At 40.8% G+C, this 26,022-nt stretch overlaps 3 protein-coding genes across 3 annotated transcripts; all 3 read right to left on the minus strand.

Moving 5' to 3' along the window:
• Positions 1-45: 45 nt before the first annotated feature.
• On the minus strand, positions 46-5,773 carry LOC134674741 (leucine-rich repeat-containing protein 47-like). Its single transcript, XM_063532867.1, has 6 exons — positions 5,058-5,773; positions 3,787-4,218; positions 3,001-3,160; positions 2,529-2,631; positions 1,654-1,803; positions 46-1,083 (listed from the first exon to the last, which is right to left on the minus strand). The coding sequence occupies exons 1-6, from the start codon at positions 5,677-5,679 to the stop codon at positions 973-975; spliced, it is 1,578 nt and encodes a 525-aa protein (XP_063388937.1). The 5' UTR covers positions 5,680-5,773; the 3' UTR covers positions 46-972.
• A 331-nt stretch (positions 5,774-6,104) lies between these two features.
• LOC134674901 (retinitis pigmentosa 1-like 1 protein) lies at positions 6,105-13,908 on the minus strand. Its single transcript, XM_063533056.1, has 8 exons — positions 13,861-13,908; positions 11,556-11,595; positions 10,200-10,359; positions 9,068-9,237; positions 8,664-8,765; positions 8,067-8,212; positions 7,564-7,672; positions 6,105-7,378 (listed from the first exon to the last, which is right to left on the minus strand). Exons 1-8 carry the CDS (start codon positions 13,906-13,908, stop codon positions 6,105-6,107), a joined length of 2,049 nt encoding a protein of 682 aa, XP_063389126.1.
• Positions 13,909-15,410: 1,502 nt separating this feature from the next.
• On the minus strand, positions 15,411-24,778 carry LOC134674902 (retinitis pigmentosa 1-like 1 protein). Its single transcript, XM_063533057.1, has 8 exons — positions 24,728-24,778; positions 23,403-23,442; positions 22,350-22,512; positions 21,383-21,552; positions 19,680-19,781; positions 18,812-18,957; positions 17,027-17,135; positions 15,411-16,543 (listed from the first exon to the last, which is right to left on the minus strand). The coding sequence occupies exons 1-8, from the start codon at positions 24,776-24,778 to the stop codon at positions 15,411-15,413; spliced, it is 1,914 nt and encodes a 637-aa protein (XP_063389127.1).
• Between the last annotated feature and the right edge of the window lie 1,244 nt (positions 24,779-26,022).

Raw genomic sequence — 26,022 nt, forward strand, 5'->3', positions numbered from 1 at the left:
TTAAGGAGACAAGAATTTAAGGTTTCTAACGAATGAAAGTATATATACGATGAAAAAATATTTATTACAAAAACAAGCGTTGACACTTATTCATAACATTACGTTAGATGTTTAACATCGAGAAATTGGTAGTTTCATCACAGAGAATTTTAAGAAAGAACCTTAAAGCTAGCACACTTGTTATTTCAATTGATAACAGTAATATGGCGTTTGATATAATTTAGCGTAGGTTTTTTTCAAAAAATACTGGGAAGATTTAGGAGTAACAATCTTGAATCTATGTTATACCTACGTACATACATCAGGTACATTTTAAACTGCAAAGAAATAAACAATTTTTTTCAGTTGTTTTCACTTATAATCAATAAACACGAGTTTAATGAGGACAATCACCTCAGAAACATAATAATTTAAAAAACAAATAAAAAAAGAAACATAAATCACCATCTCTCAGAAAAGAAATGACAAATAAGAAAAAAAAATTGGGCATACTAAACACTGCTATTTGCTACTATTTTCTTTGTATAAACAAGGAAGGTATTCATTCCATTCTCTAGCACTCTACAATAACAAAATACTGTGTGGAATCCTTTTAAAAGGACTTACAATACATCCACTTTTTAAATCAGAATTTGAAAATTAGATCTAATCATTTTATAGCTAAATGTAGTCAAGATGAAGACAAACAAGTAAATTTCTTATTATATTATAATAAATTCTTATGCCAGAGCTTCGCTTACCAAAGATGATAAGAAGATAATATTCAGATGATATTCTAAGACTTGATTTAAAAAATTAAGTGTCTAACAAAAAAAATGTTTGTGAATGCTAGGTTTCTTAAAAAAAATCAAAAGAGCAGAGTTTGTAAGCGACATTCAGGACCCCATTTCATAAAAGAACAAATCACATTTTTATTCAAACTTTCAATAAAAAAAAAAGAATAAAAAAGTCAACGTGTGATTTTGCCGCAGCTTATTTCTTGGGCAGCCGGAACACTTTGACGTTTGCCGCGTCCTCGTACACGCAGTCCGTTCGCGATGGGTACACGCTCTTCAGGTTGCCTTCTGTGTCCACTATCTTCACCTGTAAGTACATTTTCTTAAGTATTTCATTTTTATTTCTTAAGATGGGAGCCGGCAAACTATTAGGATAAAGAGCAAGGCAGCAAGCCATGGCAAGAGAACGGTAATGATCATCAGAAAGAGAAACAAATATAGAATAACTGTTTTATACAAAATTTGTAAATAAAAATGGAAATGACGATGATGCGGTTTTCTCGGGTGGATGCAACGGGTTAGGGGTAAAGACGCTTAGCAATCCGATTCGCACGTCGCTTCGAAGTTTAAGCGAGACAACGCTATGCGTGTATTACAGCGACATCCCACTCGCACGGAACGACGTGCTAATCCATCCACCATGCCTGCCTCCAGGTGTTCCAGGTCTTGCAGAACTCAACCTGCCCACAGCATACTCTACCAGCTGCACATTAAGCGAGTGATACCCCTGATCCGTTGCATCCAGCCGCCCTCCAGGTGTTCCAGGTCTTGCAGAACTCGACCTGCCTACAGCATACTCTAGCAGCTGTACATTGAGCGAGTGACACCCCTGATCCGTTGCATCCAGCAGCCCTCCAGGTGTTCCAGCATACTCTACCTGCTGCACGTTCAGCGTGTGGTAGCCCTGGTCTCCAGCCTGCCCCAGCAGCAGCGTTTCCAGCAGGAACTTGTCGAGGACAGTCTTGCAGGCGCCGAGCGACGCGTGGGAGGTCACCTCCACGAACATACTCGTGCTCTCGTGCGACATCTGGGGGAGTAAGTTTATAATAACATAATCTATACCATAGTCTAATAAAACATGGTCTTCTCTTCCCTGAATGACACAAGCCTACGTCACAATAACATTGCCACTTTATACCTATATAGCGCTATCGCATATTATCAATATAGCGCTGTGGCATGATGACGTAGGCTTGTGTCAGTGTCACGTGACCACGGAAAGACGGGAAGAGAGTACCAGGCGGAGTATATTATTATACCATGATCTAAACATTTTCTGTACAGTCAAGTATAAAAATATGGGTGCACAAATCATCTCATAAATATGTCCTATAGCTCTTATGTCAGTGAATTAAGAAATATGGGACATATTTTTGAGTAAGTTGTCTACTACACCCATATTTTTACACTTGACCAACAGCCGTCTTCTACTTCTTAGTTACAGTTTTACTCATGGCCTTACTCATGGCCACAGACTAGCCTAGGCGTAGACGTGGCCTACGATGGAGCGAGCTCGCCCAGAAGGTGCCTGTTCACTCTTGATTTGAAGGTTGCCGGGAGAGTAAGATAAAGAGGTAAGAATACGGGAATATAGACGCCGGCAAGGAATTCCATTCCTTGGCAGTGCGCGTAAAGAAAGAAGAAGCAAAGCGCTTCGTGCGAATTGGTGGAATATCTACCAAGGATGGAAACCGGCCGTGCGTCTAAAAGTCCGATGGTAGAATGGGGTATTTGATATGACAATATTTTTACCTTAGTGACTTCCGAGTTGGTGATGGGCGGGAAGCTGATCACCTGCCCGTTGGAGTCCTGCAGGCACGGGTACTTCGGCTTGCCCTCCAGTAGGTATAAATACCTGGAATACAAAATATAGTTGTTTACAATACAAATATTCTTTATTGAACACCTCAATAAAAGAAAACAATACAAAAGAAAACAGAAATAGAAGAAGACGTAAACAACATAAGGTCTTATCGCTAAAAAGAACTGAAGAGGTAGGACCCTGGGCCTTAGAAAAAAAAAATACAAAAAGATGAATTTTTGGGATCCTTATCATACACAGCATGGTCATTGTACAGTCAGCAGCAGAAGTTGCTAAGCGGGCGACGTGTTCAAAATGATCTTGACGCGACTTTACTGTCAAGAAAATAAGTGTGCCAAGGTAATTTTGAACACCTCGCCCGCTTAGCAACTTCAGCTGCTGATTGTAGCTGAACTTCCTTACTTATGTATCCCCGAGTAGACATTTCTTTTCTTCTCCTTCCTGAGGGCGTCGGCCTCCGCCACCAGCTGTTGGAACAGCTGTTCACCGGTGAAAGGCTTGGAGCGCCCCAGTGGCACCAGCTTGAGAACATTCGGTGGCTTCGCTGTGTAGGTTAGGTTTCCTGTGAGGAAATAATTAGGAGGGTAAATTACAAGTCTCTCTCTCTCTCTCTAGCCTTTTTCTACCCTTCGGGTGTAGGCCTCCTTCATTTTACGCCATTTGTCACGGTCTTTTGCAACCTGGAGCCACTTCTTCCCCGCAGTCCTTTTGATGTCGTCGTCCCAACGCATCTTGGGTCTACTTTGGGGACGCTCTTCTCCCCATGGTCGCCACTCAAGTAGTCGTTTACTCCACGAGTCGGTCTTTCTTGCTATATGACCCGCCCATTCCCACTTCAAATTTGCTACGCGTTTCACACCACGCCACGGATGTTGTGAAACGCGTAGCAAAATTACAAGTATAATAATAAAATGTCTGTTAATCTACATAGATATTAGATACATCTCTTTTTATTGTTAGATAAGAAGATGGATTAGGTCATTTCTGTATCTAAGATACAGGGTGTTTATTTAGTCACCTGCAATAATTTACGGACTGAATATACATATAAGTTATACTGAGCAACTTTTACTAAAGGACCAAACCTGAAAGCCGGATACAAAATTTACTCTCCCATTGAAAATGGACACGGTCGGACAGCCAAAATGTATGAAACAGCAAATTATAAATATTTCTAATCTAACTCACCAGGTGCAATTTTCTTCAAGTCATGTGTGGCTATAGTAGCAACGTTTCTCTTCTCGCACACCGTGTCATGCAGCTTCGTCTGCATCTGAATGAACTTCTTAAAAGACGCCTCCGTAAAGTTCAGATCATTAACGATACAACACACTATGAACGGACGGACAGCGCTAACTTGAGACTCTATGATTTGTACGTTAGGAATATTATCTTCAACATATAGAATCTTCATTGAATGGCATAGATCACAGACAGCTTCTTCGATAGGTGGGTCTTCTTGTTTTTTGGCGCCCTTTTTTCCTTTTCCTTTTGTCTGGGCTTGAGAATCACTCCTCGGGCAGTGTTCCCTGACGTAATCTAGGACTTGCTTGGTGCGGCACTGGTCGACTAGTTTCATGAGACGCTTGTCAGCGAGTTTGTTGCCTTTGAGGTTTAGTTCTGGAAGATATGATGCAATTTTAGTAAATAAAAATAATCAAATATTTTTGGAAGACTTAGCAGCATATTCATATATCTTAAGTGTATGTTTGTTATTAGGTGTAGTGTGTATGGGATCATCCATTAATTACGTCACACGAATTTCTAGGTTTTTTGACCCCTCCCCCCCTCCTTGTCACACTTGGTCACATTTTGCAAATCCCTCCCCACCTGGTGTGACGTCACATTTTAGGCAATTTTCAATGAAATCGGCACTATTTTTTTAATAAAAAAATATTTTTGGTAAAACAAATATTAGTAATTTTATAACACAAAACCAATTAGGAACGAAAATTACCTACTTCCAAAACCTCATTATTTAAATGTACAGCGAATTAAAAAATATAAATTAATTTTTGGTTACTGATGAATAGTGATGAAGTTAAAATGACATCACAATGTTTGTGACTCCCCCCTCCCCCATGTCACATCATGTCACATTTTCTTGACCCCCTCCCATCCCCTAAACGTGTAACGTAATTAATGGATGACCCCTATGAGGAATGTTATGAAAGTGAAGGAAGCGAAAGAGGTATGTCAGGATTGTAGCAAGTAGAAATCCATGGTCTCTGCCTACCCGGGAAATAGCCGTGATTATATGTATGTTAGGTAAAGTACCACAACTAATGTATGAAAAGGAAATATAAAATATCATGTTTAAGATACTAAGTCAGCAGTAAATAATAGCATGACATTAAATCAAATGTTGTGCAATATATATGTAATTTACTAGTATCATTTCGCAACGTTGCATTTTTTGCATCCTGTTTAAACCTTAAGTTATAAATATATATTTTTACCTTTTAGTTTTTGTAGATTGGCGAGTTCCCCCGGTACAACTTTGATTTTGTTATCACCCATATCATAGTTCTTCAGCGACGGCAAACTTTGCGGTAAATAGCTAGGGATTGTCTCAATAGCGTTGCCTTTCAGCTTCAGATCCGTCAAATGAGGCAAATGAGCGCCTTCCAGGTCTATAAACTCGGTTAATTTGTTATTAGACACATCAACTATAATTAAGTTGGGAAAATCGACGAATTTCGGCATAGCTTCGATTTGGTTCGAACTTAAATTGATGCTAGTCAATTCTTTCATCTTATTCAGGCTGTCTGGGATACTTTTAATCTCGTTTCTGGACAAATCGAGCACCTTTAACTTGCGCAGAGAGGTTATATTTTCGTTAAAGTCTTGCAGTTTGTTTCCGAATAATAACAGCGATTGTAGGTTAACTAACCTATTGATATCATCGGGAATAATCGTGAGGCACGTATCACTAATATTTAGAAGGTTTAAATTGGTTAATTGGAACAAGTTGTTATCTAAACCTTCCTCGGATATTCGTTTGGATATTGACGCGCCAGACAGCTTGATTTCATGTCTGTTCTCATTTTTTACAGTTGTTACCTCTGGCCAAACTCCCATTTTGTATGTTGATCACTAAAGAAAATGTTTTTTAGAAATTTTATATTAAATTTTGATTTAAACACACCACGTCTTTCTTGTTAGCAAACTGAAAATGACATGAAAATGAAATGAAGAGTGAAGACTGTAAAGATGACAAACGAGAAGTGGTGTTGCTACTCTTGAAAATAGTTCATATTAAGCTGTTTCAGTCACTGAATATACGGCTGATAAAGTAGCCTGGCAAACCAATTTGTCAGTAGAAAAAGGCGCGAAATTTTTTTTTATGGAAGTTGCTGTGGACGCTAGAGTGGGATTGACAATCTTATTGCCTACATTTAAGATCAAATTGTCTATTGGATTGCCAACTAAGAAAGGAAACAAACTTCAAACATTAAAAGACAAATACAAAATAACTTCCACTTTATTTAATCCAAATCTTCAATTTAAAATCCTGCGAAAGCACCGCGGAAGACCGACCAGAAAAGACGAGACTGGACTTCCTCGCTAGTCTCTTCGGTTGTTTCCTCTGATTCGGCCTCAGGGGTTTCAATAGATTCAGCCTCAGTGGACTCCTTAGATTCGGCCTCAGTGGTTTCTTGGGATACGGCCTCAGGGGTTTCGTTAGATTCAGCCTCAGGACTTTCATTCGATTCGACCTCAGGGCTTTCATTTGATTCGGCCTCAGGAGTTTCATTCGATTCGACCTCAGGGTTTTCATTAGATTCGGCTTCAGGGATTTCATTAGATTCGGCGTCAGGAGTTTCATTCGATTCGGCCTCAGTGGTTTCATTAGATGCGGCCTCAGGAGTTTCATTCGATTCAGCCTCAGGGGTTTCATTAGATTCGGCCTCAGGAGTTTCATTCGATTCGGCCTCAGATGTTTCATTAGATTCGGCCTCAGGAGTTTCATTCGATTCAGCCTCAGGGCTTTCATTAGATTCAGCCTCAGGCCGTTCATTAGATTCGGCCTCAGGGGTTTCATTAGATTCAGCCTCAGGCCGTTCATTAGATTCGGCCTCAGGGGTTTCATTAGATTCAGCCTCAGGCCGTTCATTAGATTCGGCCTCAGGGGTTTCATTAGATTCGGCCTCAGGGGTTTCATTCGATTCAGCCTCAGCGGTCTCCTTGGACTCGGCTTCAGGCGTTTCATTTGATTCGGTCTCATTGGTTTCTTGGGATACGGCCTCAGGGCTTTCATTAGATTCAACTTCAGGAGTTTCGTTAGATTCGGCCTCAGAGGTTTCATTCGATTCGGCCTCAGGAGTTTCAATTGATTCGACCTCAGGGGTTTCATTAGATTCAGCTTCAGTGGTCTCTTTTGATTCGGTTTCTGTGGTCTCCTGGGATTCAGCTTCAGCTGTTTCCTTGGAGTCAGACTCGGAGGTTTCCTTAGATTTGCTCTCGGATGATTCCTTAGAATTAGATTCTGACTCGGACGCCGCCTTAGACTCGCTCTCAGAGGTTTCCTTACTTTCCTTAGATTCAGAAGAGTCCTTCGATTCTGATTTTTCTTGACTAGACTCGCTAGATTCATTGGATTTTGACTCACTGGATTTCGACTCGCTAGATTTGGATTCGCTGGATTTTGACTCGCTGGAGCTTGACTCGCTGGATTCGGACTCGCTGGAGCTTTTTGGTGGTTCCAGCTCCCAGTTGTCGAAGTTGATACCGGTTACCTGAGTGACCCAATCGTGGTAATGGCCGGGACGGATGAATCCTGTAGAATAGGAAAATTACGTATTTTATTTTTTCTTGACATCGCAAGTTTTAATAAGATTTAAGACTTCTACAGCTTATAAAGCCCTCTCGCGCATGAGAGGAGGCCTGTGCTCAGCAGTGGGACAGCTTATTTTAAAGGCACTAGTTTAATTTTATGTTCGAGTTTTAATAGTTTTTTTATACCAGCAGGAGCGTCGACATGGCAACCTTCAATGGACACGAAGGAGGTGACTCCGACCAGCGTGTATTTGCCGTCTTCTTCCAACTCCACGAGAGGACCTCCGCTATCACCCTGAGGATGAGACACACCGCATTTAGGTACTTCTAAATATTTAGTAAACCTAATGATCGGCCGTTTCGACCATGGCGACCACTTCGACTCCTAGTCAGTTCGGCGCTAATGCATCCGAAGATGACTGACGTGGCTATTAGGGATCTAATAATCTGTGCTTATAGACTCGCGTTAGACCGGGACATATAAGCTTACTTTTCTATGACATGACAGGCGATCACGTGATGCTTTACATAGAAAACGATTCGCCGGAAGCTCCGGCCGGTCTACCGTGTCATCCTTAAGGCTCTTTTTTATGGATCTCCATGTCAAATCAAGAGTATAAGTTAGTTTTAAATTGTGCCCCTGTGGATACATTTTGTAAGGGTTAAATAACCATCCATCATAGTCTTACCGAGCAAGTAGATTGGCTGGTGAGGTTGTAACCACTGGCGCAGATCGTGGAATCCACTACTATGTCGAAGCCGACATAGGCGTCCCGACAACGCTCGTTTGTGTCTCCTCGCAGGTAGACCCACTGCAGGTTCTCTGGAGAAGCTCCTGACAGAGGAAATAAAGAATTACAAATACCACAGGCGATAGTTCATTCACATTCACAGTAGGTCTGAAGCGAGGATAATTAAAAAAGAAAGTTCATTCACAGTTTAGTTGTGCAAGGAAGGAAGATTCTGGAGAAAGTCACAAGTCACAACAGGCAATAATCGCTTATGTGTGTAGACCTTATTGCGCTGGAACGGCAGGCCACCCAATGGCACCAGAAACTGCAGGCGGACTGGTATTGATTCCCTTAAAAAGGATGTCTTAATACGCTAGACCGGGCCGAGCCCGGGCCAAGGCGGGGCGTCCGACATGTCATTTTCTATGACGACTGTTCAGTGATCACGTGGAGCTTCCCATAGAAAATGAAGCGCCGGAAGTTCCGGCCCGATTACGGAATGGTCCCGGCCCGGTCTAATAGCGTGAGTCATCCTTAAGGAGAAGGTGGGATTACCGTCAGTCCACGTGCGGCCCCAGCCGGATGCTGCAAGTCTGACTCCGTCATAGTTCCGGTCTTTCTCCGCTGAGCGCTGCACTCGGATGGGTTGTACACGATCTGAAAAACGATAGGTAATTCACACAGTTTTGCCGCAAAATGAAATAAATATTAAAGTGGGGCTCCCATACAACATTTTTTTTTGCTGTTTTTTGCATAATGTACGGTACGGGTACGGTACCTTTCGTGCGCGAGTCCGACTCGCATTTGGCCGGTTTTTTTGTCTGATTTCGTAAAAAAATGGTAGCTATATATGTGAGGTGACTATGTCCTATGGTGGCTATACTATGTATGTATGTATGCACAGTACCTTGCAAGGCGTCAATGTAAAACGGGTTGTCGTAAGAGAGCACGATACTTACCAGAGAAGGGGATACTACGTTGGAACTTCAATATGGCTATGTCATGTGGTTGCACGGTGCCTTGCAGGGCCTCAATGTATAGGGGGTGGTTGTAGTACTCGTAGGTCTCGAAGATGAGTTCAGGACGCCAGAGACTGACTGCTCCAGCTCTTATCACCATGGTTACGCGGCTGTGGAAGCATGAAAGAATAAGATTTAACTACCTTTCAGTCACAGTATATGGAATACTTTATGCACGACCCAAAATAAGTATATATCATAAACTTAAACTTGAGAGAGGAGAGCTGTGCTGTGCCTATAATAGCGGCACGAACAAAATATTTCTGTTCATCACAAATAAATACCTACTTTTACCGGGATTCAAATTTAGCTTCACAGGCAGGGTCACTACCACATATTAACTCACATTTATAGACGGGTCTAACGCTACGTCTTACGTAGGCGAACAACGCGCGAACGCGGCGCGGCGCGGCGCGGCGAAATCAATCCTTTGATGCCCATAGAAGTGTCCTACGTAAGCGATCTCGTTGCGAACGCGGTGCGGCGCGATTTGCACGCGAATGTCAGGCGGCGCGGCGCGGCGCGGCGCGGCGGCGGCCGCTTTCGCCGCGCCGCGCCGCGCCGCGTTCGCGCGTTGTTCGCCTACGTAAGACGTAGCGTAACGCGAATTTTATTCAATTACCTTGATTTACCGACGTTTCGACACAGGTTTCACTGGTCGTGGTCGCGGCTGACTGATGTCCCAGCAAAATGTCAAAACAGAGATTTGTGCAACTATCCGACGAAAAGTGTATGGAAAAGACCCGTCTATAAATGTGAGTTAATGTGTTCAAAACGCGAAAGTTTAAAATATTATAGGGTCACTACCAGTGGCGGATTTGCAGTCTTTGCCACCCTAGGCCCCAGGCCCTATAGTCGCCCCTTTCGCAGCGCCCATCATATTCACTACATTTTAAGTTATTTCTTGTTACCATCAGCGAATTTTTTGTCACAATTTGCTGCCCCTAATTTTTTGCCGCCCTAGGCCCGGGCCTACTGGGCCATAGGGAAATCCGCCAGGCCTCGGGGGTTTCGTTAGTAGTGACTCACTAGGCCAGACCGGTCGTCAAAATAGCCTGGTTATGATTATTACTTAGCGGTGCAATGCGCAGCGGTGAGGCCCCACTCGGGGTGTATGATGGAGCCCCCGCAGGCGCTCACGGTGCCGGTGGGGTTCACCATCCGCAGGGACAGCTGCCACGGGATCTGGCCTTCCCGTGCCTCCCAGCCGGACACGATACGGGCACCGGCTTCTGGAAAATATTTAATTTTAAAGTATAAGAAAAAATAATACTGGCCATACTGCAACAATAGGCTAGAGTCAGTCCATGAAAAGTCTGCAGCGGATTTGATAGCCCACGCAGTGCAAGTGTATTTTAAACGTCAAACTTTCATGAAATTATGACGTATAAAATAAATGACACTTGCACTGCGTGGGCTATCAAATCCGGTGCAGACTTTTCTTGGTCTGACTCTACGTCAGTCAACTGAGAGCTCACGATCGTCTCTTTTACTAGCCAGTACAAACTCTTTTTTTTTTGTCAGAGGTGGAGGTAATAATCTTCATTGGATACTGCCGGCCCGGTATTCGACAGCATGCCCGACTCGGCTGCGTTGGAGATTTTTCTCCCAGCCGCCTACGGACTAAACCCCTCCACCCTGTAAAGTGCTTTGTTGCCAGATCGGTGCTATCGGTATACGATACCTTGTTTCGTGTATCGGTATACGATACGATACGATGCCTTGTTTCTGATGTAGTTGTGTGATCGCTTTGCTACAGGTAGCTAAAAGTACATCTGTTCGACCCCAATTTTGCGGTTTGCCGTAAGCCGCGCGTGGCGCTGTCGCCACCTAGCGGCCATATCTGTGCTGATCGTGACAGACGCGTTTTGTTAGAGAGTGAGTCTTCTGTACCTAGTACTATTATTTATTCTGTGATTTAGTGTATCTATGTGTTAACAGTGCCACTACAAACAGGCGCCTAGGAGGAGGAAACCGCACTGAGAGAAAAATCATCACCAGGAATTAAAAAACAGTTCTGTACTGGGGGAAAAAATGAAGTTTTAATAAGGAAGATTCACTATTTCTGTAAAGTTTATTTATTTCTACAAACAGCTCAGTAATCCCAAATATAGTTTCAACAAACAGATAATAGAAATTGCAAGAACTAATAGAAATTGCAAAAGTCAATTTGTTCCTATGTCTCCTTGTTCCCGGATTAAGTTTATTTTTGTAATTCTAAGGCCCACTTGCACCATTCTACTAACCCGAGGTTAACGGGTTTCGCCTGGAGTTACCATGGTTACCAGTACAATTTGACACTAAGTTAACAGTTTAATCGCTTAACCCCGGGTTATTGGGATGGTGCAAGTGGGCCTAAGTGTATTTTTGTTGTACTTTTCTCTCAGTGCGGTCTGGACAGGGCAGGAGGATGTGTGTAGGTACTTACGACGAACATTTTCAGGGAACGCAGGCAGGTCAGCGAATACCTACAAAACAGCAACATCTAATTATCGGTGTTAGCTTAGGTAAAAATAAAATAACCATTCCAAATTTCAAATCGATAGCTTCAGTAGTTCTCGAGATAGTTAGCGACGTGACAGAAGGACGGACAGACGGACAGAGTCGCACTCGCACCATAAGGTTCCCTTTTGTACCTTTTTTGGTACGGAACCCTAAAAAGAAACTCTAAACTCTCTAAAGTTGATCCTCGTGGCATAGCGCCGGGAATGCTGGCAGCATTTCGCTGAATCGCAATAGATATACGGATTGAAACCATGCAGGCGTAAAGGATGGCTTTATCCATGATAATATAGGGTAGGGTGGTCTAAGACTGCGCGCTTAAGGTTTGAGACGTGATAAAATAAAAACAAACGGTAATAAATGAAATCAACTTTTGTTATATTTTTCCCTAATAACAAGACAACATAATTTTAAACACTTTTTGTAAATGAGATCAACCAATATTGATATATTAGAGCATAATTGAAAAATGAGAAATGCGCATTCTTACACTATCTGTGTTGTAAGAATGCGCAGCGTGATGTGTAAGTCTGCGCGGGTAGGGTAAGAATGCGCGATACCCAAAAAGGCTATAATTATTTACATAAGTCCTCAGTACAGTATAGTGTCCTCAATACCATGTCCATATTAATCGCCTAGAAAGAATACAAAATGTTTTTTTGAGAGCACTTTGTTACAGAACCGGTACTCCTCTGGAATCATCAGCCAAGTCAGCCAAACATTTCAATATGATTTCCCTTTGTAATAGAAGACTCTTCTTAGACACAGTTTTCTTCTTCAAAATCTTAAAAAATGAAATTAATTGTCCAAATTTGCTACAAAATATTATGTTTAATGTACCGCATCGCTCCTTACGTCCTCGTAATTTGTTTTATGTGAGTTTCGCACGAACTAATTATTCTAGACATACTTTTTTCAAACGAGTATCAAAAAACTATAATGAGTATTTCTGTGACATCGATCCATTTATGCACTCTCTTGCAGCTTTAAAAGAACATACGAGATCCAAACTGCTCTTGATAAAATAAATTATGACTATAATTAGTAGGTAGTAGTATTATCAGTTATGTTTTACTTATTTTCTCTTCGCAAAACGCTTTTGTACCTTTTAATGTTTACATTATGAACCTCCAGGTCTGTTCTTATATCTTTTTGTAAGTTATATCTATATTTTTATGTATGACTGTATGTGTTCTGAACAATAAATAAAAAATAAAATAAAAATAAGTCAAAAGCAAAGGCGGCAGCACCCGTGTACGCTGTGCATTGTTTATGCCACCATTCATTACAAGTGACACACGCGATCCAGTCTTCAGTAATAGGATCTTTATAGATCTTGCCACATCACGGGCATATCCAAGAGGGTCAACATGATTAACAACAACATATCTTGGCTTGTAAATTGCGCTTGATGTGTTTCTTTGCCATCAGCAAAATCAGCCTCGTTTTATCGTTCTATAATATCGGGTATAGAATTAGCCAAGAAATCAGCTTCAGTGAGTACCTCAGGATTATAAGGCGATATTCCTGTAGTTATACAACTTTCAGGATCACATGCGGGGTTTGCAGCTTTGAGACAAGCTGGTTGGAAGGTTTTACGCATTTGGAATACAGTTATAAAGTCCTGGGGTATTTCTGAGCCATTTTTCACATTAATGTGGAAATGGATGTGCAAGACTGCGCGCGCACCCTTTTTATACGGTCGTACCATGCGCATTCTTACACATTCCTTCATTTTCACTAAAACATACTGGTAACGCCATCTATGCAAAATGACGTGAACTAACGACTCCCAGTCAAACGCGCCTTCGCATACGCGATGCAAATTCAACATCTCATCTTTTAATTTACTTAAGTCTATTTAGTGACAATAAATTTAAATTGAAGAAAAATAAGATCAAAGTGTGATAAAAACTTCAAACTTACCTAGAGTGTCGTATTTTCACAATAAACTAAATTAATTCCTGGAGCAATAACGGGTGCCAATACACTTCAAAACAGCACTGAAGTTAGCCACGAGCTTCACTTTGAATCTAAGTTATGATGTATGCGCATTCTTATCGACCGCGCAGTCTTAGACCACCCTACCCTAACTGTCACTTTTTAACACCGTGGGATAAAGTCACAGACACCGTTTTATCACGCTGTCACGTAGACAAGACCATCATGACCGTGCTTATGTATGTACATATATATATGACGTATGACGTAATTAATGGACCCCCACTCACCTGTCCTGTAGCAACTAACAGGAACACAATCGCTTTCCAAGACTTCATTTTGTCGATTGCCATAATATTTACCTACTTACTTAGTACTTCCCTATCAAATAATGCTCTTCGTCACTTATCATAGCTTAAAAGATAAATTTGGGTATATGTATATATATGTGACTAATTTTACGTCCAAAAATATGTTCGATTAATTTGATAATTGGTGAGCCTTATTTCAATACTATTAAGATCTAACAACGATCAGTTGCTGTTTGCTGTTAGTCCATATTTAAATAAGTTTTGGGTTTTTTTATTATCTTTTATCCTATAATCCATTCATGCTTCCTGTCAATAACTAGTTTATCGCCTCTGGGTTAATGAATGATCAAAACCATGATGATATAAAAAGTAAGTACATTTTGTTTTTTTTAATATACAATAACATGAATCTCAGAGATTTATATCTGAATAAATAAACGAATAAACCCTCTATGTACCTACATACATACATATTTAAGTCTGTTCGGGTAATTTCGGAAAATGGGTAATCCCTAAAATCATGTCAAAATCACTCATTCCATTGTAATAAGGATTGGAATTATGGTCACTTTTCGAAATTATCCGCCACTTTTTAGGGTTCTATACCTCCATAGGAAAAAACGGAACCCTTATAGGATCACTTTGTCCATCCGGCCAATCGTCCGTTCGTCGGTCCGTCCGTCCGTCCGTCTGACAAGTCAAGGTCCTCCGGTCTGTCAAGACCCTTTATCTCGGGAGTGCGTGGAGGTATCGAGTTGAAATTAAAACCTACATGACATTTTATGCTCTTATTGCTCTACAAATAAGATCGCATCAGATACTTTTGCGGCCTTCGTTGTGTAACTTATTATTGCAGTTGACTGTACATATGACACTCTTTATACACGGTGTAACATGAGTAAACCGAATAATTTTAACAGCGTATTCCTGATCATATTTAGAGACAAAAATGTCCTATAAACTTTTTTGAAATTCGCCTAGTTTCAGAGATATTATTATTAAAAAAAAACAAGTTTTTATTGTTACATAGTGTAAAAGGCCTTTTTGATGGTGATGTTGCTGCTATGGGAAGTAGTCTAAATATCCTTATTGATAGATGTCAAAAAGTGACAAGTAACACTTTGCAAAAAGTAGGTTCTATGAAAAAAAATGTAAAAATCAATTTTAAGTGACAAGTTTACCAATAACATTTATTTTTTATGTACAATTACATTAAAAAAATTGAAAATAAAACAAAAAAAAAATTTTTTTGGCGAAATTTACCTAAACTCATATTACATTTTTGACTTCTTTTGACCTCAGAAATGCGTGGTTAAAATTATTCGGTTTCCTCATCTTACACCGTGTATAGTCCGCTTCACACTGATCTGCGAAATCGACTCCACACTCGCGTTCTCGGCTTCGCGCCGCGATTCGCGAATTCAAGTGTGGAGCGGGCTTATGATTTTCAGGGAATTAAATAGGACTAAAATACACAATTTATTTCAAAATAACTTTTATTTTATTATATTCTACTTATCTTCTTTAATTTAATATCCAAAGGCTCTCAACGAGGCACCACGGAAGACTGACCAGAAAAGGCGAGACTGTTCTTCCTCGCTAGTCTCTTCCGATTCGGTTTCATTTGATTCGGCCTCAGGGGTTTCATTTGATTCGGCCTCAGGGGTTTCGTCAGATTCAGCCTCAGGTGTTTCATTCGATTCAGCCTCAGGGGTTTCGTCAGATTCAGCCTCAGGTGTTTCATTTGATTCGGCCTCAGTGGTTTCATTCGATTCGGCCTCAGGGGTTTCATTCGATTCAGCCTCGGGGGTTTCGTTAGATTCAGCCTCAGGGGTTTCGTTAGATTCAGCCTCAGGTGTTTCATTAGATTCGGCCTCAGGTGTTTCATTTGATTCGGCCTCAGGGGTTTCATTCGATTCAGCCTCGGGGGTTTCGTCAGATTCAGCTTCAGGTGTTTCGTTTGATTCGGCCTCAGTGGTTTCATTCGATTCGGCCTCAGGGGTTTCGTTAGATTCAGCCTCAGGTGTTTCATTTGATTCAGCCTCAGGAGTTTCGTTAGATTCAGCCTCAGGTGTTTCGTTAGATTCAGCCTCAGGTGTTTCGTTAGATCCGGCCTCAGGAGTTTCATTCGATTCGGCCTCAGGTGTTTCATTTGATTCGGCGTCAGGGGTTTCATTCGATTCGGCCTCAGGGGTTTCGTTAGATTCAGCCTCAGGGGTTTCATTCGATTCGGCCTCAGGGGTTTCGTTAGATTCAGCCTCAGGTGTTTCATTAGATTCGGCCTCAGAGGTTTCATTTGATTCGGCCTCAGGGGTTTCATTGGATTCGGCCTCAGGGGTTTCGTCAGATTCAGCCCCAGGTGTTTCATTTGATTCAACCTCAGGAGTTTCGTTAGATTCAGCCTCAGGGGTCTCATTCGACTCGGCCTCAGGAGTTTCGTTAGATTCGGCCTCAGAGGTTTCCTCAGAGGACTCGGCAGACTCAGATTTTTCTTCGCTTTCACTAGACTCGCTAGAGCTGGACTCGCTGGATTTGGACTCGCTAGATTTGGACTCGCTAGATTTGGACTCGCTGGAGTCGGTGGGCGGTTCAGGGACCCAGTCGAAGTTGATACCGGTCACGTCGGTAATCCAATCGTGGTAGTGTCCGGGACGGATGAAACCTAGAAAAAAATGGTATTTAAAGTTTGGAATCACAGTAGAAATATATGTAGGAAGAAATGGAATATATAGTAACTTTTACCTTTTACCAAGTTTAGCGGAAGTGTTCTTTTGTGAATGCTACAAAATAATGTAATAATGTAATAACTAATGTTGTTTTACAAAAGCGGCATTTGTTAAGTAGTTTAGACAGTTTGGGAATTTTTCGAAAAGGACTGTATAAGAATGAATTTAATTATGATACGTGCTTTTTACTTTTTAAACTGATACCTAATTAAAGACAGTCATTTACGTGTATATTCATTTAGCGCCTGGAAGAGAAAGACGACTGCCATTGCCGAAACTCAAAAGCAAAGTTAGTGGTAAGACTGGCAAGGCAGTATGTAAACATTCGAGCTCGATCGTGCTACAGCAGTAATTGGGATATTAATGCCGGCAGCGGCAGTACAGTAGTTGAAAGTAAATGTAGTAAAATAAATATTTACCGGCAGGCATGCCAGCATGACATCCTAGAGCTGACACGAAGGACGTGACTCCGACCAGCGTGTATTTGCCGTCCTCTTCCAAGTCGACGAGAGGGCCGCCACTGTCACCCTGTAGTTAATAAGTACAAATTATTATAGATACAGACTTATATTGCATCTTCTTTTTTTATTCAAGTCTATCTTTATATTTTCTTTTTAGGCCAGGTACAGTCCCCATCAGATATATCGGAGCGGCCGAGGTGTTCACAATATCTGAACACGCACTCTAACGCCTTGACAATAGAGGCGTGTTCAGATATTTGTGAGCGCCCTAGCCGCTCCGATATATCTGATGGCGACTACATTGTTTATCTGACAAAGACGTTTAAAGGTGAAAAGAGATTGCATGCAGCGGAGATGAGAATGTTAAAATGGATGTGGCGTGACGAGAATGGATAGGATAAGGAATGAGTATACCTATAAGAGGGAGACTGAAAATTGCACCAATACCTAACAGAAAAAGTAAGGGCAAATCGCTTTAGCGTGGTACGGGCACGTGACGAGAAAGGTATTATGAATGAATGTAGCGAGCAAAGGAAAACCGAGGAAAAGGTGGACTGTGTGAGAGATGATAATATGAAACGAATGCGAATGAATGATGAGATGACTGGCGATAGAGAGGTATGGAAGAAAAGGACATGCTGCGCCGACCCGAATGATGATATTGTTTGCAAGCACTGGTGGCCTAGTGGTAAGAGCGTGCGACTTTCAATCCGGAGGTCGCGGGTTCAAACTCCGGTTGGTACCAATGAGCTTTTGCGCAGTGTTGCCAACTCGGATTTTGAAAAAATGCTAAACTAATGTCTAGATTATGCCAAAATAATGCCAATTTTTGAAATATGCTAATAAAACTGATTTGCAAGACCGAAGTGATCCCATAAGTGTTCCGTAAACAAAGTTTTGTACGGAACACTAAAAATGGTAAAGTGTCACTTGTAATTAGACACTTAAACGACATACATTTTTCAAATTTGCCGCCTTTTTCTACTGACAAGATCTGCTTGACCAACTTTATATGTGTATTATGTGTGTGTATAGACCGTCGACGTCCATCCGTCCACTAAAGTCAAAATTCATAATGAAAATATAAACCACATAAGGCGATGGCGCATATTGTTGCTGCCAAGTTGGTGCAAACTTGGCTTTCGACTAAATTATGCTAAAAAATATGCCAGATGCTAAATGGAAAGTTTTGGTGCCAAAGCGAGTGAAAATATGCCAGATCTGGCATCATTTATGCCAAGTTGGCAACACTGGTTTTGCGAACTTATGTACGAAATATCATTTGATATTTACCAGTTGTGTTTCGGTGAAGGAAAACATGTTGGAATGTCAGATGGCAGTCGCTTCCGTAAAAACTAGTGCCTACGTCAATTCTTAGGATTAGTTGTCAAGCGGACCCCAGGCAGTGGGGAGACACTCCTGACTTCGGTCGAACTCGGCACCGTTCGGCTCAGCATTGCTCCGAGATGATATTAGGGTTGGCACCACTTGACTTCCTTGTGCGTGCACGACCACAGATAAGATAATCACTTGAATTTTGACAACCCTAAATAGCCGAAAGGGATAGTGCTATATATTAGAAAGGGATAGCATGATTCGACCCTGAATCGCTGTCAAACTTCGGGTTTGTAGGAAGTGCCCTTTCTGTACGGTAGTACTATTATTTCTTCTGTGCCCCAGGCTCCCATGGGCCGTGGCAAAACGCCGGGATAATGCAAGGAAGAAGAAGAACGATGATATTACCTGACAAGTAGACTGACTGGTGACATTGTAGGCGCTGGCGCAGATGGTGGAGTCGACGATGATCGAGCTGCCACCGAAGGCAGACGAGCAGCGTTGGTTCGAGTCTCCGGTCAGGTACACCCACTGCAGGTTCTCGGGAGTAGCTCCTGCGGATAGAACATTCAACATTTTAGAAAAAGGTCACTTCTGTGGACAATGCAATAAAAGGTAACTCGGGTACAGTCAGCAGCAGAAGTTTCTAAATTTTGAACACCTCGCCCGCTTAGCAACTTCTGCTGCTGACTGTACATATATAGGTATCACGTTTTCTTATTCGAGTCTAAAGTACTGAAAAAAGTATCACGCCTGTGTAGCGCAAAATTTTGCTTTAGATTCCCTTAACTTTGCGATGTCTATAGGAAAGAACGGATAGATATACGTTAGAAAGGATTCCGACCACAAATCACCTAAACTATAAGATGGAACATACAAAACAACCAATGGTAATTCACATATCATTCCTTTATTAACTTTAGTAACGGAATAGGGCCACTTTATACTTGTTGCGTCTTCGTTTGTTAAGGTCATGTAAATTAAAGATAATTATATCAACAAAAGTTTTTGGGGATGAATGAACGGTTGTTGCAGCATAAAATGATGCCTACATCTCTCTAGATATCATAGGTAAGTCATAGATGCTGATTAAATCATTTGTAAAGATGCACAAGGCCTAATGATGATGATGATGACATCTCTCTATGGACATGATGGTTGAGTTCTACTCGTCAACGTGATCAAGACAGTCTTTCAATCGCGCAGTGTTAAATATTAAATAGTGACAGTTTATATCACGTGGATAAGGTCAAACCTACAGGGCCCAGTGTCTTACCGTTGGTCCAAGTGCGACCCCAGCCAGAAGCGACGAGCCTTACTCCATCATAGTCGCGATTCCTATCGAGAGAGTTCTGCACACGGATGGGCTGCACACGATCTGAAAGAGCAACATATAATTACCTCTAGAATATAATAATATTTCAAACCACATAGTGTCTGCCAAACTACATAATATACTATCATTGGCCAGGGTATTCATGCCGATGAAAATTGCAGCGTGTAAGGAAATATTTTGCGATGCCGTAAAACCTCCCAACTATACGAAAGCTCCCAACTATGGTCCATAATTAACTGTAATTTTTTCGTTCACGTATGTCTCTTACTGTATTTATTGTATTCTAAGACAAAGTAGGTATGTATAAGGAAGAAAAAGAATATTTATACTTAAATGGAAGAAAAAACGCGGAGTAAACCAAAAGGAACATTGGTATTGATGCCTAGCATGAACGGTAAGCTCACAAGGGCGCTCCTTCAACTAGGAAAGGTTCGACTGAGTATGGTAACCAGTGTCATAACAGGTCATGGACTTTTTAACAAACATCTTTTTATAACAGGTGTCACAGACAGTCCCCTATGCCGTGGATGCATGGAGGAAGAAGAAACAGCCTCTCACGTGGTGTTGGAATGCAGCGGATTGGCCCCATACAGGGCAAAACATCTCGGATCCCCGAGTGACCTCCCCGAGGTCCTACTCAACATCAAAGGTTTGATAGGATTCGTCGAGGAGCTGGGCTGGCAAGACTAGTCCACCCCCTATCACGCAAAATAGGCGCAAGACGTCGAGTTGCGGAAAATCGCCCGAGCTACAATACAATACAATTGGTATTGATTTAATTAATTTCCTTTTGAACCCGTGGGCTATAGTTGCAGTTTTGGACTATAGTTGGGGGCTTTTACGGTGGCGGTATAATCCAATAGCCGATCGGCCGGTTCGATCATTGACATTCTTCACGACACGATCACGGACAGAGATCGGATACTTAACAATGAAGGTGATATAGTACGTTGAAACCTGTGTACAGTGAGTGCATGGTTGAAAAGATCGTTGACCTTCGTAAGATAATTAGAGATCTTACGAAAGTCAATGACATTGTAAAGTATGTGACAGCGAAGACCGGATTCATCCTGAGGGTCGCGAAGTTGGAATCTCGACACACTAAAAAACTGAACTATCTGGCGGCCTTCGGCCTATATGACTGAACATCTAGCGGCCTTCACCAAGGAGGAGTTTTGGCCGATGGGTGTCAAGTTTCGGCGGGTCCGCGGCCGGTTCCCTGCCACTGAGGGGTTGCGTAATGCATGCGGTACGTTGGAACTTCAGTATAGCGATGTCATGACGCTGTACGCTGGACTGCAGGGCGTTGATTTACAACGGATAATTGAAATATATTGAAGTACTCGGTGTTGCTTACAGACTGGCAAAAAAGAGTAGGTAGAAACTAAAAAGTTGCCACACTGTAGTGTCGTCCCTTTTAAATCAATTTATATAAGAGAACTGGACGTTGCTACAGTGTTGCCACTTTTTAATTTCTACTCTTTTTTGCCAGAGGGCCTACCGCGAACCACGTTCGACTTGTTGCCTCTCTGTCGCACTTGTTGATTCGTACGTAAGTGGGACAGGGAGGCAACATGTCGAACGTGGTTCGCGGAGGCCCTCAGGCTGTACAAGAGGGTATGATTGAAGAGTCAACAACTTACCAGAGAAGGTGATGGTACGTTGGAACTTCAAAAGAGATATATCATGCGGCTGCACGACAGACTGCAGGGCGTCGATGTACAGGGGATGGTTGAAGTACTCGAAGGTCTCGAAGATCAGCTCCGGACGCCACAGGCTGACTGCGCCGGCGCGAAGCACCATGGTGACGCGGCTGGAAGAGATGGAAATCGTGAGTTATGGATGAGTTCTATTTGTAATTTGTATATACAAATGTGTAGGTATCACAATGAAAAAAGGAAATAAGTATGATCAACTCTGCCAACGTGAGATTTGAACTTATATTTAAGGATTGCCGGTCCAACACACTAATACCTACCGCCAGCTCCATTTTAGCTTAAATCCCGACGTTTCAGGTGAGTTGCACCAGCTGTGGTCACGGCATGACCACAGATGTGGTGACGGCATCGTTGACATTTACTGGGACGTGAGTCTTTCCGTGTCCACAGCTGGTGCTACTCAGCAGAAACGTCGGAATTTAAGGTAAACACAATGAAATTATATCGCTGTAGGCGTTTGTGTAATTAATTATGTTAGACCGGGAGACAGTGACACATTTTACTGAGTCATTTCTACCAGTATGGCGGTTCGTCAGGGGTCTAAGTACGTAATGAAGGAAAGAAAAATGATGGTTATAGCGCTGGTACCGGCGGCCCAATCGCGTGGGCGTTAGTCTTTTTTATGGACTATCGGAAAATACGAGGATTTTTGTGGAACAAATCGTATTTTATCCAACACGTTCGACTAACGCCCACGCGATTGGGCCGCCGGTACCAGCGCTATGACCATCATTTTTCTTTCCTTCATTACGTACTTAGACCCCTGACGAACCGCCATACTGGTACAAATGACTCAGTAAAATGTGTCACTGTCTCCCGGTCTATGTGTACAAAACCCGAGAGTTTGAAGTGTTATATGTACATATATTTATATTTGGTATATAATACGTACGTAGCAGTGCAGTGAGCGGCAGTCATACCCCACTCAGGGTGGATGACTGAGCCTCCGCATGAAGACACGGCTCCCGTCGGGTCCACCATCCGCAGGGACAGTTGCCACGGGATCTGGCCCTCTGCGGCCTCCCAGCCGGACACGATACGGGTAGTGGAGGAAGCTAAAAATGTAAATACAATTTTTTATTGCCGACTGTACTTTGCTTTAGAGAGTAGGCCAATAGTATGGTGCCATCGCTCTAAATTGCTCGAAAAGATGGCACCATACCTTTGGCTTATCCTCGACTAGATGGCGATTCTTTTTGACATTTTACAAATTTAACACATATCAGTGAAAAATAAAGATCAGAGTCAAACGGCGTTCTAAAAGTGGTACTCATTTGTGTTGAATGACGGCAGTATTAAATGTCAATATAAATTTATATTTTTATTCATTTAGTATAATTTTAGTTTATAAGTTTTTATACAACATCTATGTGTGCTTGTCTATAAGAGAATAAATGTCATATAATGTGTATGTGTAATGTGTTTGCCAATATCTCTCTAGTTTAAATTCTCTTTGATGATAGGTAACTACAAAATGGAGGCCGATTCTGACTAAACTGTTTGTTAAGGGTTGGATCTTGTTAAGATACGACTTTGACACGACTCGCTGTGCATCTCACGCGCACCAATAAGTGCGAACGAAACGTGTACCTATCTATAGCTGTTCAATTGTACTCATATTTTTAGATTTTGGGACTTGCGAATACTGGAATCATTTGAATAAGTAAAAGAAATTAGAAAATATAAAATCAGAAATAATAAAATTAAATTCACTTTTAATATTAATACACCTTATAAAATAAAGTTCCCCGCCGCGTCTGTCTGTTTGTGTGTTTGTTCGCGATAAACTCAAAAACTACTGAACGGATTTTCATGCGGTTTTCACCTATGAATAGAGTGATTCTTGAGGTTTAGGTGTATAATTTGTTAACCCGTGCGAAGCTGGGGCGGGTCGCTAGTTAGAAATATAAAAAGTGTCCAACATTGGGACATTTGTGTTACTTACTTCTTGCATTCTCAGGGAACGCGAGGTCCTCGGCGAATACCTAAAACGTCAAATGTTATCAGTATTATTTTTTAATTAACAAGATAACATACTGATATTGGATTACATTATGTGTAATCCAGCTTATCGATGACGAAAATCCGGCTGAAAACGTTGACGGACTAGATTATAGACTACGTTTTTTTAGCATTAGAAAAAAGATAAACAATCTTGATGGGTCTTTATATTGAAACACACTTTAGAAAAATAAGTCACAGCAAATATGTAACAATCATATAGTATGTTAATTTACATTATTTTGGTTTCATAACTAATGGATACTATTTTTTAATGCGTTTTTCAGTAAAAAGACACGTCAAGATTGTTTACCATTTTTCTAATGCTAAAAAAACGAGGTATAGATTATAACTATAGTTCGTTTTTTTTAGCATTAGAAATAAGGTAAACTATCTTGATGTGTCTTTTAATTGAAAAACACATTTTAAAAATAAGTTACGGCAAATATGTAACAATTATGAATCATATACGATCATTTATATTCTTCTGCTTTCATAAGTAATAGTTTTTGATTTTTAAAAAGCGTTTTTCAATTAAAAAACATGTCAACATCGCTTACCTTCTTGCAAGTTCTTTCTAATGCTAAAAAAACGAACTATAGAAATAAATGAGATTTACAATAAATATCAATTAGACATAGACATAGAAAAACTTTATTTAAAAATTACATTTGCAATGATTTAAGCCCGTCAACAAGGGATCTAAACCACTACCACCAGTTTTTGACACTGACAGATACGCTCGCGTCTAAGTAACTTACTTTCTATGCATCTCGCTCGTACTCGCATATTAGTGCAAGCGAGATTTACGTAGTGTAATTTACGTAGACGCGAGCGTATCTGTCAATGTCAAAACTGGTGGTTGCCGTAAAAAGTCTGTAGCGATTTTGATAGCCCACGCAGTGCAAGTGTCATTTTAAACGTCATACTTTTATGAAATTATGACGTATACATAACACTTACACTGCGCGGGCTATCAAATCCGCTGCAGACTTTGTTTGGTGCGACTTATACTAAATTAATTACGTGACACACGAATGGCGGCTGCCTTTTTGGCGCGAGCATGTATTTTTCTTTGCATAAAGCGATGTTATTTTCATTAAATAAAAATACTAGCAAAGCTATACGAACATTTACCTACCTATAAATATAATGAAAAAAAATGTGGAATAACATTTGAAAAGCAGAAAAATAGAAAAAAAAACCTGGCCTTAGTTACCAAAACTTGAGAAATAATAGGAAAAAATTATTGGCTACTTTTTATAATACCTGTATTCCGGCAACTGCCACTAAAAACACTATCACTCCCCACGATTTCATCTTGGCAATTAATTAATTACATTGGATTAATTAATTTGGAAATAATCAATCGTGACGTACATAAATAATCAATATAATCGTGGATTAAATGATAAAGTAGGAAGTCGCGGATGCACGGTAGTGCGATCGCCAAGTAAACAAATCAATTTCAAAGTTTATATAACGTCATGCATGCTGTTTGTACACAGCTGAAAAGGTGAAACATAATACTGTATAACAATAAGACCTGTAATTACCCTTTTTTGCAAATAAATAATTTGTTTGTTTGTTTGTTTGTCAAATGTCTGTTATTGATGATACAAATATATTTAAGACACACTTATAGATGCCAATTTTTTTTTTTGCTTTGCAAAATCATTAGGTACTTAATAGGGTCAATATGGCTAATTACGTCATATTAGGGCCTATACCGTCCACGAGCATATATTTCATTGATTTCCAATCATAGGGAAAAAAACCATTTGCGTTTGATTGCTGAAGCTGAAACTATTTAAAGCAATCGCTGCTTCGTCGATGAAATTATCGTTGTGTTTTTTGTTCGACTTGTTCGACACAAACGCTAGTGGACGGAATTAGCCACAACCACACTGACCTTATACTTACTTAATCACAATGTGAAACTGTCTACTAATGTGCAGTTATATGTGTTGTTATTTGTGCCAAAAGATATTAAGATTCCTTTGACTTGGCCTGCTTGTTTACATTTTTTTTCTAATTCTCATAATTATTGCGTATTACAATTATCTACTATACAATATATAACGAGTCACCGATGAATGTATTCTTTTTACATAAAAAATAGTAGTACCTTTTGATAAAGACTATGAAAAAACAACAGGTTATGGGCCAGTCACTTTAAAGACATGTATTTATTTGAAACTAACTTCTGTCTGCGACTTCGTCTGCATGGAATGATGACGATTTTTTATAACACGTCGGTGGCAAACAAGCATACGGCGCGCTTGATGGTAAGCAGTCACCGTAGCTTGTCAACACGTCTGCATGCAACTCCGAAGGTTATATGCGCTTTGCCGACCCTTTAAAAACTTGTACACTCCTTTCGATAAAAACTATCTTATGCCCTGGCCTCAAAATATCTCTATACCAAATTTATCTAAATCGGTTCAGCAGTTTGAGCTTGAAAAGGTGGGTTCCTTTGTTTGACATAAACTTTTAAGTCATAATGTATTCTTTGTCATATTATCATTAGTCCTAATACTGAAACCTTTAACGTTTTAGGATTT

Source organism: Cydia fagiglandana, chromosome 20, assembly GCF_963556715.1.
Source record: "Cydia fagiglandana chromosome 20, ilCydFagi1.1, whole genome shotgun sequence".
Classification (NCBI taxonomy): Eukaryota; Metazoa; Arthropoda; class Insecta; order Lepidoptera; family Tortricidae; genus Cydia; species Cydia fagiglandana.

Coding starts and splice junctions, on each gene's coding strand:
- LOC134674741 (XM_063532867.1), bottom strand. CDS start 5,679: ATGGGAGTTTGGCCAGAGGTAACAACTGTAAAAAATGAGAACAGACAT. Junction 4,219..5,057: donor CAATCTACAAAAACTAAAAG/GTAAAAATATAT, acceptor CATATCTTCCAG/AACTAAACCTCAAAGGCAAC. Junction 1,084..1,653: donor ACACGCTGAACGTGCAGCAG/GTAGAGTATGCT, acceptor ATGTACTTACAG/GTGAAGATAGTGGACACAGA.
- LOC134674901 (XM_063533056.1), bottom strand. CDS start 13,908: ATGAAGTCTTGGAAAGCGATTGTGTTCCTGTTAGTTGCTACAGGACAG. Junction 7,673..8,066: donor CCAGCCAATCTACTTGCTCG/GTAAGACTATGA, acceptor TCTCATCCTCAG/GGTGATAGCGGAGGTCCTCT. Junction 7,379..7,563: donor CCATGTCGACGCTCCTGCTG/GTATAAAAAAAC, acceptor CCTATTCTACAG/GATTCATCCGTCCCGGCCAT.
- LOC134674902 (XM_063533057.1), bottom strand. CDS start 24,778: ATGAAATCGTGGGGAGTGATAGTGTTTTTAGTGGCAGTTGCCGGAATA. Junction 22,513..23,402: donor GTTCCCTGAGAATGCAAGAA/GTAAGTAACACA, acceptor TTACATTTTTAG/CTTCCTCCACTACCCGTATC. Junction 17,136..18,811: donor CCAGTCAGTCTACTTGTCAG/GTAATATCATCG, acceptor TATTAACTACAG/GGTGACAGTGGCGGCCCTCT.